The 14,142-nt window shown below is 39.0% G+C and overlaps 1 protein-coding gene across 1 annotated transcript; it reads left to right on the top strand.

The window, feature by feature from the left end:
* Positions 1-10,013: 10,013 nt before the first annotated feature.
* Positions 10,014-12,551, top strand: LOC124042718 (homeobox protein Dlx6a-like). Its single transcript, XM_046360818.1, has 3 exons — positions 10,014-10,580; positions 11,249-11,442; positions 11,729-12,551. Exons 1-3 carry the CDS (start codon positions 10,268-10,270, stop codon positions 11,969-11,971), a joined length of 750 nt encoding a protein of 249 aa, XP_046216774.1. The 5' UTR covers positions 10,014-10,267; the 3' UTR covers positions 11,972-12,551.
* The last annotated feature ends 1,591 nt before the right edge of the window (positions 12,552-14,142 follow it).

Below are 14,142 nucleotides of genomic sequence, written 5' to 3'. Positions count from 1 at the left end.
ACACTTGCTGTTTAACCAATGGTCACACTTTTGCAATTATCACCTTTCTCTCTGTCAACCAATGGGCATACATCTTGGAATGTATTTATATGTCAAATGTACCCATGTTTTCTTACTTGCTGCATTACAGGAAAAGTTAACCTCCACCTCCCCACCACCATCACCAGCTAAGGCCCATCACTGGAACTCCTTTCTCCCAGCGCGGGGGGATTCGATGCCAGCTGCCCCTCATAGGACTACCTGCCATAACAGCATCTGACTCCGAGCTCAGAGATGAGGCCATTCCCCAAACTATTTCATACTGCATTTTGCCTCTGTTGTTCATTCAGTTAATGAACGACAAAACCTTAAACTCGATTGAACATATTTTCTCCAGATCATGTTTAGTCCAGTTAACCCACCTCTATAAAGAGGAATATTAGGCTGTATATTAATGTATTGTCACCTCCATCCATTTAGTTGTGGCTTATGTCTTTTAGGAAAATGTATATTTAGCATTTTACTGTAACATTGGGATATGGACAAATAAGACTATTTCTCCTAGAATGTGCGTGAAAACAATAAATGCATTTTGCAATCAAAGCTATGGTAACTTTAATTCAGCTTTCAAAACATTGGCCATGAGTAAACCCCTTGTTCAAAATGCAGTTTCAGGTAGGTGTTTTAGGGGGCGGTGTAGACAATAGTTAGGAAATATAATCTGACAACTCCTGCATTGTGGTTTTTATGAGAACCATGGCAGCCCAGTGAATGAGTTAGGCTGTCAGTCACAGTGCACATGACCAGGTGTGATTTTTTTCCCTTTGCTTTTTTCCGCCTCAGGTCACTCTGTGCTCTTAAATTACATGCTCCTTTTGTTATAGGTATAAATGCATTGTGTATGCCACTTCCTCAATGGTTCCCACTTTAGTCGGTGCAAGTTCTCTTGTTTAAGCAAATGTAGGTCAATTTGCTCAAATTTGATTGTGAATTGTGTTTTCTGCTATGTGCATCTCCTGTTCTGTCTGTTGCATAAAGGACTTCAATTTCCCTTAATTTTGTTGAAATATTTTTCATTTTCGATGTTTTTCAAATGTAAACCTTTCCCAACCACAGGAATATTCCTTATTTTACTTTTTAGAAACGCATTGTAGGCTCCTTTTTTTCTGAAAATGTACAGAAATGCGATTCTCATAGTAATTTTGCATAACGGTCTGTTAGCCGTAATTCTCTCTACTGAATAGTGTAATATGTTTATGTTCCGTACTGTGTGCCACATATATCATTAGGTCTGAGGTTTTTTACATTACATCCGTTCACTTATCCCTTCCAGTGGTTACAGCGTGATGTAGGTTACTTTACCCACAACAGCGTGGCTAGAGGATTTTACCCACCAGCCGACATGCATGCACAAGCAACTCAGTCATATCAACATTTAGCTAAATTATGAATATGATGAAAAACTGATGATGATAACTTTCTAGTGAGAATTTAAAGGTTTTAAATGTTTTTGTCCTTGTTGTTTTTTACCTGCCCAGCAACTGTGAATTGGGCCTAATTGTTTAAAAAAAAAATACAGTACACTGATGTGAAAACTGAAATGTTGATTTATTTATGTGCACTATCCCAGTCCCCATCAACTAAATTGCATAAATACGTTTCATAGTTTTCCATATCCCTCTTCCAAACGTTTGTCACCCATTCGTTTGTTTTGTATTTACTAAAAATGTAATTACTTCTATTTTCTGAGATGAGGACAGCAGACCTTACTTTATCAAACCCCAAAGTGTGCACTGATCTATCTATCTCGTGAATTACCAGCTCATGACCCCAATTTAGCATCCCATGATTTGTCATAGAAGTATTGTCTCTCGCACCATGAGCCATGCTGCACAGTGTATTAACTATTAATACACTCCAGTGATTGTAATTTACATCGCAGTATGGAGTAGAGATGGCATTGCGGACAACTTTATAAGAATGCTCTGTTGGAGTTATAGCCACCTGCCTGTTCAGACTCAAATATGCACAATAACTCCTCTTCAGTAGAAGGCCCCGCAGCGGGATCTCCGAGATGAATATGTAGATTGTTTTTGTTTTATAGTTGAAAATCAAAGGTGCAGTATCGTAGTCTGCGCGGATTAAAATGTTCTTCAAATATGATCAGTTGCAGTACCATATTAGCCTAAATTCAAACCAGGAAAACGTTTACACGGGCAGCCTACATGCAAATAGGCCTGTTATTGTCATATGATTTCTGCTTTGTCACCTGTGTCCGTGTGTGTGCGTGTGAATGTGTGTGCGCGTGTGCGTGCGTGTGCGTTTGCGTGCGGGGTCTAACAACTATCATATGTAATAATGTCATAATACAGTGTAATTATTCTGATGTAATCTTATGTATAAAATAATTAGCCTATATTAATAATAGAAAATAATGTATTCGATAGCAATTCTATGTGAATATATGTGAAATTGTGGATATGTATATATTGTTTTGGGCTGTAGACTACAACAGTGATAAACCTATTGAGGCATTAAAAATGAATGTAGCCGTGGCTTTTAGGGCACCATTGACATTTCTAGGATTTTCGCACACATGGGATTTTTCCCCCCAAAAATATGTCATTTGGCCTCTGCACGCCTAAACAACAGTGGCCTCTATGTGCGAGATGACATGCTAACCCATCATTCAACTCCACTGCATGTTTCATCTGACAAATTGTGCCAATGCAGACCAAAGCCAGAAGCTGCAGTTTTGAGATGTTGCTCATCATTTATTCAGCTGAGTTATATTATGATGTATCTATTTAAAAAGTTAGTGTCTACAGGCCTATATTTTGCATTTATTGTTGACATTTTTAAGTTGCACATACTAGGCTATGCATGCTTACTATTCTTCAAGAATGGCAAAGAAACGTATATTTACAGTATGGATATAGAGGATAAAAGACATATAACACCAATTATATTTCAGGAGGTTTGAAAATAATTGAGCTATTGCCTTTGAAGTATATTAGAAGGATATGTGATTTGCAAGTGTTAAACCGAAGGCCTTACCGCTGTGGCTGCAAACGAAAAAATTACGAAATGAAAAAATGGCTCACAGCAAGAAAAGGAAACTTTGTTTGTCCCCCTTTGTTTACCAGGAGGACTTCTTCCTCCCATTTTACTAATTAATTTTAATGGCTTTCAAACTGGAAAATGGAAATGTTGCTCTTGCCCTCTATTTCGACAGCATCGTCCTGGCAACATAACACTTTTCTATCATCAGGGATAAACGGCATCGAACAGTACATTCTGATAAAAAAACAAAAAAACATGATTGCTGGCCTTCCTGTCTGTCATCTCTCGGGGAAATCCTCTCCTTCAAATCCGAGCTGTGTGCTGTCAGACCTAATAATGCCGCGCATTAAGTCGAGAGAGAGAAAACGCACCAAGAGGGAAGCCACAGTGTTCTTATTTGTCCCCGTCGAAGATAAAAGGTGTTCGGCTCAGCCAGCAGCTTAATTACGATTAATTGCTGCGTAGACATCTTGGTGGAATAAATCGTCCAATTTGAAAATTAGTGATAGGCCTGACTCATTATGCTCTTCCTGTAAAAAAAACACTATGCAAATAACGTTAGGCCATATTGTGAGATGGGTTTGTATTTGCATAACCAATATGACCATCACAATAAGTGAATGTTTATCCTCAGTATAGGCTATGTTTTTACTGTTAGATAGACATTCACTTGATATAAACCATCAGGGAGAAAGTCAACCTCATGATAAATTAATTCGATAAAAATGCTTGTTTGTTAGGTGTAGGGTTGGCACCTAACAAATGGTGTTCATGTAGTGACCACTTTCTCATATTGACCATGAATAACCTCAACAAAACAATGTATTATGAGTGTTTCGGTCATTCACAATTTGGAGAAAATGATCAGAATATCGCTTTAATGGTGTTTCTTAGTTGTTCGTTCGTTTCCAAAGATCGGTCTTAGCTTCGGGCTGTTTCAGTCAACGGAGTAATCATTAAAAAAGTAAACATCGAGGGTTTCCAGAGATGGCGAGAAGAAGAAACAGACGAGCTTAATTTAAAAAATGTGGTTTGTATGTGTGAGTCACCTTTAAGTGCAGTAGTTTGGACTGTGTTGAATAAAATCAATTTGACTATAGAGGGTAATGGTGCAGCTCCTTGTTAATGTTTAATAATTGAGGCCAAAACGAGTTTTTTTTCGACCACACTAATTGCCAGTCAGTCCCTAGTTGTAGCCTACACCTTCAACTACCTATCCTGCTGTTATGCTCTTATAGAAATATGAGTCTTCCTTCTATTATATGATTCTGATGATTGAGAAAGATCCCTTGGCTTCAATTGAAATGAGTCAGATCAGTGAGTGTAACACAGGGATGGGCAACTTTGATGGGGTTGGAGGACACAAAAATATCTGAACTCATGAGGGGCCGCAGTTGCCCAAAATATTTAAGTTGTAGAGTTAATTTCATGCATATCTACACATTTGGCCATTAAGTGTAGAAAAATGTTGCTGTTTTAACGCTAGTTTGCGGCAATTCTACACATTTTTCCATGGAGCGGAAATAATATATAGCAATTGTATAATTAATTTCATGCACATTTTTTACTTTTAGAGTTCATTTCGTGCAATTATACTCATTTCGCCATGGGTGGAGAGGAACATTTATAGCTTTTTTTGGCTGGGGGGTTGATCCGAGGGCCTTCACCACCATCTGCCCATCCCTTGTGTAGCCTATTCATTTTAACATGTAAATAAACCGCAATGTTTTGTTATTGTGATGCCTGGATGATTTACTACGTTCCAAGCTTTTACCGGAGTCGTTGTGCGTAAAAGTGCGTAGGTTTTGGTGAAGGGTTAGCCTAGCTCTGCTATGAGCAAACAAGGAACGCCGACTGGTGATGTTTGGGGGACTGCGGATGCTCATTGCTCCCCTTCTGATTGATATTACAGTTGTTAGACAGCTGTGTTTCGGTGACCCATTTTAGACAGCTGCGTGTGGTATCTATCTGCGTTCGCTTTCCCCTCGCCACTTCATTCACAAAGTAGCGGTGGAAATCCATCGACGCATGTAAGTCTGTGAAGAGCCTATGGGTTTGAGTTCTGGAGAAGAGAGACACCTTTAAATGCTTATGCTGGACTAGACTGGCATGTCCCCACGTCCCAAATGTTTATGAAAACAGAGCTCTACAATCAAGGAGGCGACTCTGCAGAGATATGAATGTGTTTTCTGCGGGCTACATGTTAACGCTCAATTACGATTAAACATATGTCAATATGTTCAACACAGAGAAAATCGTCACAAACACATGTGACACAAAGACACAGAGACACACACACGCGCAGACACACACAGATGCGACAGGCTAGCATAAAGACAGGCGGCCATAGTCATACACACATGCACGCATTCACACAGACACAGTTCCTTTTCGAAGAGACTTATAAGGCAATAGGCCTTTACCTCAGTAATAATGGTTGATAGTAACCACTGTTATCATTATTATTAGTCTTAGTGGTAGTATTAATATTTGTAGTATCATTATTAGTAGGCTATAGTATTTATTTAAAAAAAATTGTATTGGCTATTCATATTGTGCATTATGTTTCTCTAAAAGGCAGACTTTTTGTGCAAGTAACTCATAGCCCATGCAGTTCCAGTTTAGGAATCCATGCCTATTCCCAGTGGTTTGACTTTGGATGATTTTAGAGAATGATCTATTACCGTTTGTAGGACAGCTTGAATTAAAGACCACTTCTGTAAATCATCACAACCATTGATTTCAAGCTGAAGGTTAATCACCTACTACTCAGGCCAAAGCTAAAATACTTTTTCACAACTGCCATTTGATCATTATAATATAAACATTTGGTCAATTTGAGGCATAATCTCCCCTGAATTAGGTCCCAAAATAGAAATAGCTATAGCCATTTAGGTATTGAAAATAGAGCAACAACTGTAATTGGCCTATGTATTTTGTACATGTTTGTATGTGTGTATGTAGCTATGTACGTATGAATGTATGTGTGCTCTCACAGTCTCATGTCAGAATTAGAAATTCATCCATGTTTCTCAAACTTCAAATGTCAAATTTGTTCCAAATGTCAAATTTCGAAGTGTTTTAGTTGAAGCTTAGGCATTGACTCAAAATGTTGGAATCAGAGGCAGATGCTTGTGCCTATCCACCATCCCGTCCACAAGGCCCTAGCAAAACCGAACCCTACTTGAAGGTAACAGCACTCACTGTTGCCCCTAGTGGCAGGTTTCCACGTCATCGCCCGAGGTCCTAAGACATGGATGGACGTCAAATAATGACTTGTATCACAGGTGATCTAGCTGTGTATGTATGTACAGGACCAGTCAAAAGTTTGGACACACCTAATCATTCAAGGGTTTTTCTTTATTTTACTATTTTCTACATTGTAGAATAATAGTGAAGACATCAGATATAACGCATGTGGAATCATCTAGTAACCAAAAAAGTGTTAAACAAATGAAAATATATTTTAGATTTTAGATTCTTCGAAGTAGCCACCCTTTGCCTTGATGGCAGCTTTGCACACTCTTGGCATTCTCTCAACCAGCTTCATGAGGTAGTCACCTTGGATGCATTTCAATGAACAGGAGTGCCTTGTTAAAAGTTTATTTGTGGAATTTCTTTCCTTCTTAATGCTTTGAGCCAATATGTTGTGTTGTGACAAGGTAGGTGTGGTATACAGAAGATAGCCCTATTTGGTTAAATACCAAGTCCACATTATGGCGAGAACAGCTCAAACAAACAAAGTGAAATGACAGTCCATCAATACTTTAAGACAATCCAGGACATTTCAAGAACTTTGAATGTTTCTTCAAGTACAGTCCCAAAAATCGGCAAGCGAGGACCGCCACAGGAGAGGAAGACCCAGAGTTACCTCTGCTGCAGAGGATAAGTTCATTAGAGTTACCAGCCTCAGATTGCAGCCCAAATAAATGCTTCACAGGGTTCAAGTAACAGACACATCTCAACATCAACTTTTCAGAGGAGACTTGCTGAATCAGGCTGAATTGCTGAAAAGAAACCACTACTAAAGGACAATAATAATAAGAAGAAATTGTATTGGGCCAAGAAACACGAGCAATGGACATTAGACCGGTGGGAATCTGTCCTTTGGTCTGATGAATCCAAATTTGATTCCAACCACCGTGTCTTTGTGAGACGCAGAGGAGGTGAACGGATGATCTGCATATGCGTGGTTCCCACCGTGAAGCATGGAGGAGCAGGTGTGATGATGTGGGGGTGCTTTGCTGGTGACACTCTGTGATTTATTTTGAATTCAAGGCACACTTAACCAGCATGGCATCCACAGCATTCTGCAGCAATACGCCATCCCATCTGGTTTGCGCTTAGTGGGACTATCATTTATTTTTCAACAGGACAATGACCCAACACACCTTCAGACTGTGACAAAATAGGAGAATGATGGACTCTGGCATCAGCTGACCTGGCCTCCACAATCGCCCAACCTCAACCCAGTTGAGATGGTTTGGTAGGAGTTGGACCGCAGATGAAGGAAAAGCAGCCAACAAGTGCTCAGCATATGTTTGAAATCCTTCAAGACTGTTGGAATGGCATTACAGGTGAAGCTGGTTAACAGAATGCCAAGAGTGTGCAAAGCTGCCATCAAGGCAAAGGGTGGCTACTTTGAAGAATCTAAAATATATTTTGATTTTTTAAACACTTTTTTAGTTAATGCATGATTTCATATGTGCTATGTCATAATTATGATGTCTTCACTATTATTCTACAAAGTAGAAAATGGTAAAAATAAAGAAAAAGTCTTGAATTAATAGGTGTGTCCAAACTTACTTTTTGAAATTGTTCAGCATCAATATAAGCATATATACTTAATCTGAAAACAATGATGATCATAGCAATTGTGTACATTACATTTATAGCTTACTACTTAGAAATATAATTGCACCACATCATTATATTTGAAATGTTATGTTTCCTCCAAAAAAACTATAGCCTACGTCCATCATCACACTGTGTCCTCAGACCATTTAAAGCAAAAAATTCCAGTGATCTTTCATTATTTTCATCACCTCAATAATCTCTGCTGGTGTACAGCTTCCTATCACGCCTGCGGGACACTATACGTTACATTTCCACATTTCACAGAAAACATGTTCGTTCGGAGGTCATACAACTGTCACGGTAGGTAGGTGATGCTTCGGTCTCTCCAAAAGGTAATGAAATATAATGTCTTAACTAATAAAGTACCGAGATAGTGAAGCAACAGCACGGGGAAGCCCCTTAATGTTTGGCTTGTGCCATTCAAATCCGATTAGATAAGGTATGGATCTGGTTTCTGCCCTGCGTGTTGAGGTGAAACTCGGGATGAGGCATTCAGGGATGGCGACGTCTAGGCTGTTATATCTCAGGTAAAGCCTGTTATAATTCCCTTATTTACGTTACTAAGAATTGCATTGATTCCTACCTGATTTAATTCACCTGAATAAATACATAAATTCCCATATAGCCTTTACCAAGAAAAATACGAAAAATTGTCAAATCTATCATGCAGAAGACATGTCTTTCTCTGGGGTCTCTTACCTATATGATGTCCATATAGAGGTATCCTAAAACGTCTCGTTTTTTAAATGAAGGCCTTAGTTTAAAATCCAATATCAAAAGGCATATCATATATTTCATTTCTACCAACTGTCTCTGTGCTTCTCGCTTGGTCCACTGCTGGAAAATGATTATCCGGCTGGGTTGTGCACTTTTTAAATGCCACAAAGTAAATAATAAGCCTGGCAATAATAGCAAGGTACCAAGTTCTTGTTATAGAAATGGAGAAAATTGAAACTAAACGCTGCATTTAGACAACCATTTTTGATAAGAGGATAATTGAGGGCGACACTGGCGTATAATTAGGGGATAATTTATGCTATATACAGTTTTATTCCACCTTCCCAAAATAAACCCAGTCCATAATCATTACAGGCGAATTGTTCTTAATTTTATAGCTCCAATTTGAATGATGTGTGGTGTTTAATCAAAGAGGTTTTGGTTTTAAATGATTGCGACAATAATTGCTTTTTCATCACCATTTTGAAACAAATGAATGCCACACTTTGGAAAAAAACGTGTTGACGATAATGAAAAAATAAAGAATGTGCCTTATGTGAAAGTACATTTAAAGATCGTTTTATTGCATTTGCATTGATAGTTTATATTGCAACAGATTTTGCCAAACCGCAAACTGTATAATTTGCATGTATTTTATACACTCTTAGAAATAAAGTATCTGAATTGAACCCACAAAGGGTTCTATGCTTGCTTCATATATGGCACCCCTTTAGGTTATATATAGAACCGAAATTGGTTCCATATAGAACCCTATATGGAATCCAAGGGTTCGATGTGGAACCCATTTTGGTTCAGTGAAGAAAAACACATGTGGTTCTATATCGAACATTTAGGGGTGCCATCTATGAAGCAAGGAATATAATCCGTTTTGGTTCTATCCAGAACCTTTTTTTCTAAGAGTGTAGGCCTACTGAATAAAGGATACAGTCGGTTAACCACGACATCCACTCTTCCTGCAATAGGACTGCATTGTTGTTGTCATCTTGTTGATTTGTTGCATGTCATTTTCTTTGAATAACCTAATCACTACGACAGTATGGAAATAGTGTCAGTATATTTCCAGGGTGGTGATGTGGTGGTGTGTTCAAAATTATATTCGTTCGTTAGGCTAAATCAAACCGTGGGCTGTGCGTAATTTTGGGTTGAGGATTAATCCTTAAACAAATTGACTATTCCAAAGGGCTTCTATAATTATTATACAAGCTTCTTGCGTTTGACTATTGTCTGTAGGAATTAGGTTATCCTAGTTGTGACTGCTGTGGGAGTTGGTAAGGTGGGTTAACTTGCGCTGAAGTCTCCGTGAAGCACACAACTGATGACGTTGGGTTGAATGACCAATCGGAAGGCGCTGCCCTTTGGAGACAAACCATTTTACTTGTAGTGTCTGCATCAAGTCTGGAAGCAAGGACTCAATTTTAACAGAATCCACCTTAAATCTCTGCCTTAACTTATGCCCACTTTGCGCCATACCGAGCGAGAAAATCAGAGGAGGAAAAAAATCGAAGAAACTGAGAAATTCAGGTGTTAATGGGACAATATCTGTCCGTTGAGGAGAGAGAGACAACAACACAGCGAGAAACCCCATTTGGACTTGAGAGAGGGGGTGAGTGCTCTCAAGGTAGAAAATTTGATGATGACCATGACTACGATGGCTGACGGTCTGGAGGCTCAAGACTCGTCAAAGTCAGCTTTCATGGAGTTTGGTCAGCAGTCTCACTCACAACAGAGCTCTCCGTCGATGGCCGCCAGCCACTACCCGCTGCACTGTCTCCATTCCGGGTCGCACCCAGCTCACCATCAGCACGATAACTCTTCGTACTCCGGCACCAATTCCTACAATAGGTCGCTACCGTACTCCTACGTGAGCCACCCCCACCACAGCCCGTACCTGCCGTCATACCACAATAACACATCTGGCGGCCAGGCAAGGTTAGACGGCACAGGTAAGACGCTTTCCTCCTACTCACGTAGGAGTACCGTAGCGAAATATGCTGTATGTCGTTTTCATGAACAGCGATAAAAATGTGAATGCTCATTTATTTCTTATCAAATCGGTCAAGAAACGAGATAAAGCCAATTAAACGTCCAGCAGATCATTGAATTTCGAATAAATTTTGAAATTGTGTCTGAATTACATGTTATCTGTTGACTCTTTTTTTATTTTTCTACATCGATGTTTATTTCATGGTGTCTCTTGCTTTAGAACACTCCCACAGATTCCATTCTATGGCCATGCTTTGCACAGCGTATAATGACAAAAGAGGAATCCTCACGAATTATTCTTGGAATTAGGAGGTCTACTCGCTTTGAAAGTTGTAATTAGCATTTAATTGACATGTCATTATGAGCAATATTCTAAATATGACAGAGGATTCAATGATTATTACAATCAGATTGAGCAAATGTGACATGTGAATATGTATGAGTGGTCTGGACTGAATATAACTAAATGTATCATATTTTCCTTATTATATAGGCCTATTTAGACATTTAAATTGGAACCTACTATAATCTACGAAATGAAAAAACATGATTTGGGGATTCTTAACAATTTGTTGTGTAATATTTTTGGTGTTATGTAGTGGACTAACATTGCCCATTTTTGTTGCAGAGCAGCAAAAAACAACAGTCATTGAAAACGGAGAAATTCGTTTCAACGGGAAAGGCAAGAAGATTCGCAAACCTCGGACGATTTATTCTAGTTTGCAGCTTCAAGCTTTAAATCATCGTTTTCAGCAAACACAATACCTCGCCCTGCCAGAACGCGCTGAGCTGGCTGCTTCTCTCGGACTAACACAGACACAGGTATTTTCAACACAGGAATGATTATACAGAAGGGTATACATTATGGTATTATAATTAGCCATTTATTATCACGTATTACTCGTATTATTATTAGGCATATTATTAGCATGTATTATTATTATTACTAACCAACAATTGCACTAGGATCTTGTAGATGTTCTAATAATATTAAACATTTATATTGGTCTATAAGCCTATTTATTAACATGTCAATGAATACATATATTAATGATTGTAACATTATCTGTTATCTGGTCTTCCGTTGCCTTCCTGTTATCTCGTGCAGGTAAAGATATGGTTCCAGAATAAAAGGTCAAAGTTCAAGAAGCTGCTGAAGGCAGGTGGCAACCCGCACGAGAGCGACCCTACTATGCCTAGTTCCATCGGCCTGTCTCCCCGCTCTCCAGCAATTCCTCCCATATGGGACGTTTCAGCGTCCAGCAAAGGAGTAAACATGGCCGCCAACGGCTACATGCCGGGTTATTCTCACTGGTACTCCTCCCCACATCAAGAGACAATGCAGAGATAGACTGCGCAAAGGGCGGGGAGGCCCGAGGCCTGACTCGAGACTTTCGAACCTTCATAGTTTTACCTGCACAATTGATTGCCATCAGCCTCGAGACAAAAGTGTTGTCCCGATCGAACAGAGAGATTCCTTGGCGAAAGGGTCGTCTGCTTGTGAAGGCCACTTGGGGACAAAGTCTCTGTGATATGACACACGATAAAGGAACTAACCGTATTAACTTACCAATGACTGTTCAGAGGGATTGCCTTTGTTATGCTTTCATTCATGTCAACATCTGACTGTCAATATACCAAATATAGGCTATCACTGACATTTAGCCCAACACTTGGGCACCGAATGGACTACACTTGCGGGTTGAACATTATGCCATCTTATATTGTTGAAATCTAAAATTCACTTTGACTGAGTGTTTTTCTCGAACATGCAAAACAAAGCATTCTCTCTGTATATATATTCATCAATTTTAGTTGTACATACACTTTTTATGTTTTGTCTTTCATAAATTGAGTAAACCTTGAGTTAAAACAAAGTTTCGTGTTTTGTACTGAAAGATAACATGATTGATATATATCATACATGACTGATGAGCCATTCCTTGTCGAGGTCCTATGGACGTTCTAAAATGTAGGTCCCATAGGTTTTTCCTTCAAATATTACAGGCTATCCATCATAACACTATGTTGCCTCTTCATAAAATATAAATGTCCAATGCACTGCAAACGAACAAAATAGCCTATAGTCAAATACATTAAACAACACTTGAGGAAATGAACTTACCCTGTTCCCGCTTTATCAATTTATCCCGCAAAAGATGGTCGCTCCATGTCCAGTTCATCTTGTGATTTTCTGCCTCAATTATTAGAAGTATTGACAAAATGTTTTCCTCCTCTCTGCCTGTCCTAAAGCAAGACGCTAAATGCCAAGCTCCACGGGATCGATCTTGAACAAAGCATCCAGCTGCAGTTCCGTTCAATATGAAGGAGATATTTGGGACAATTTATGTGTTTTATCCAAGTGAGGCTTTTTTTCCATTCTCATAAATGCAGGCATAATTAGGGTAATTTTTGATGCAAGCCCGCTGATTACAACGTTTTTACCGTCAAAGATAATTACCTGTAATTTTCTACCACTTTTAATACTAAAAGGCATCTTTATTTGGATTTGAGGTAGCACAGACGGAACAAAAGAGGGAAATTATTAGGTTATTCATATACAAATTGCTGAGAGCAGTGAACGTTTGGGATATTATCTGAAATTACAATGTTGAAAAGAAGAATGTGAAAGTGTCTGCAGCTGTCAAATCGTGGATGCCCCACTGGCACACAGTTTACCTGCATGGGCCCCACTTAACTAAAACCTACAGGCCCTATCACCACCATATATATATGCCTATATTTGCAAATATATATATATAGTCTGATTTATTGGCCAAACTCTCGTAAACAACCTTTCACTTAAAAAGTTCCTATATTTACCGAGAGTAACTCGTAAAGCAGAAAAGTGCGTGGTGTGCGGAATTTCTTCTACTAAAGTATTTTCACACCCAAAGGACTGCCCGCAAATCACTAGCTTTTACAATAAATAAGCTTATGTCGTCATAAATCTGTCATGCATTTTAAAGGCTATTTTGAAAATTGTTGCAATAGGAAGAGTCAATATGCACCAGAACTGTGAAAAGGCTCAAACAATGCACAGGTTTAATATTATGTAACTCAATTGATTCATATTATATGAACAAAAATATAGAGCTCAGATATAAAGCGGCTGGAAGTGACAGAGGGACCAGAAGACACAATGAGAAAATCAGAACTAGAGCTAGAAAGGGTGGGGGTGGGGTGTGGGGGGGGGGGGGTAAGGGAGGGAGGGAGATGACAACACTCCTGTGTGGTTTTCTAGCCAAGATATAGATTGATGCAATATGTTTGAGCCATTTGGCTTCTTGATTGCAATTGATTATGAAATCTGAATTGGCAAAGGTTCTCTTTGCATATAGGCCTATGGAAATAACAACAAGACAATGTTATTTCCATAGGCCTATATGCAAAGAGAGCCTTTGCCAATTCAGATGTCATAATCCATTGCAATCAAGAACGCCTGACAAATACATCTGCTAGAATGAAAGTCAAAGTCAATATTTACGGGCTAGTGTTGAATGCATGCTTTTCAGATTTGAT

This window comes from Oncorhynchus gorbuscha, linkage group LG09 (assembly GCF_021184085.1).
Source record: "Oncorhynchus gorbuscha isolate QuinsamMale2020 ecotype Even-year linkage group LG09, OgorEven_v1.0, whole genome shotgun sequence".
In the NCBI taxonomy this organism is placed as follows: domain Eukaryota; kingdom Metazoa; phylum Chordata; class Actinopteri; order Salmoniformes; family Salmonidae; genus Oncorhynchus; species Oncorhynchus gorbuscha.
The sequence above is the reverse complement of the archived record's forward strand: the minus strand, read 5'-3'. Positions and strand labels throughout refer to the sequence as shown.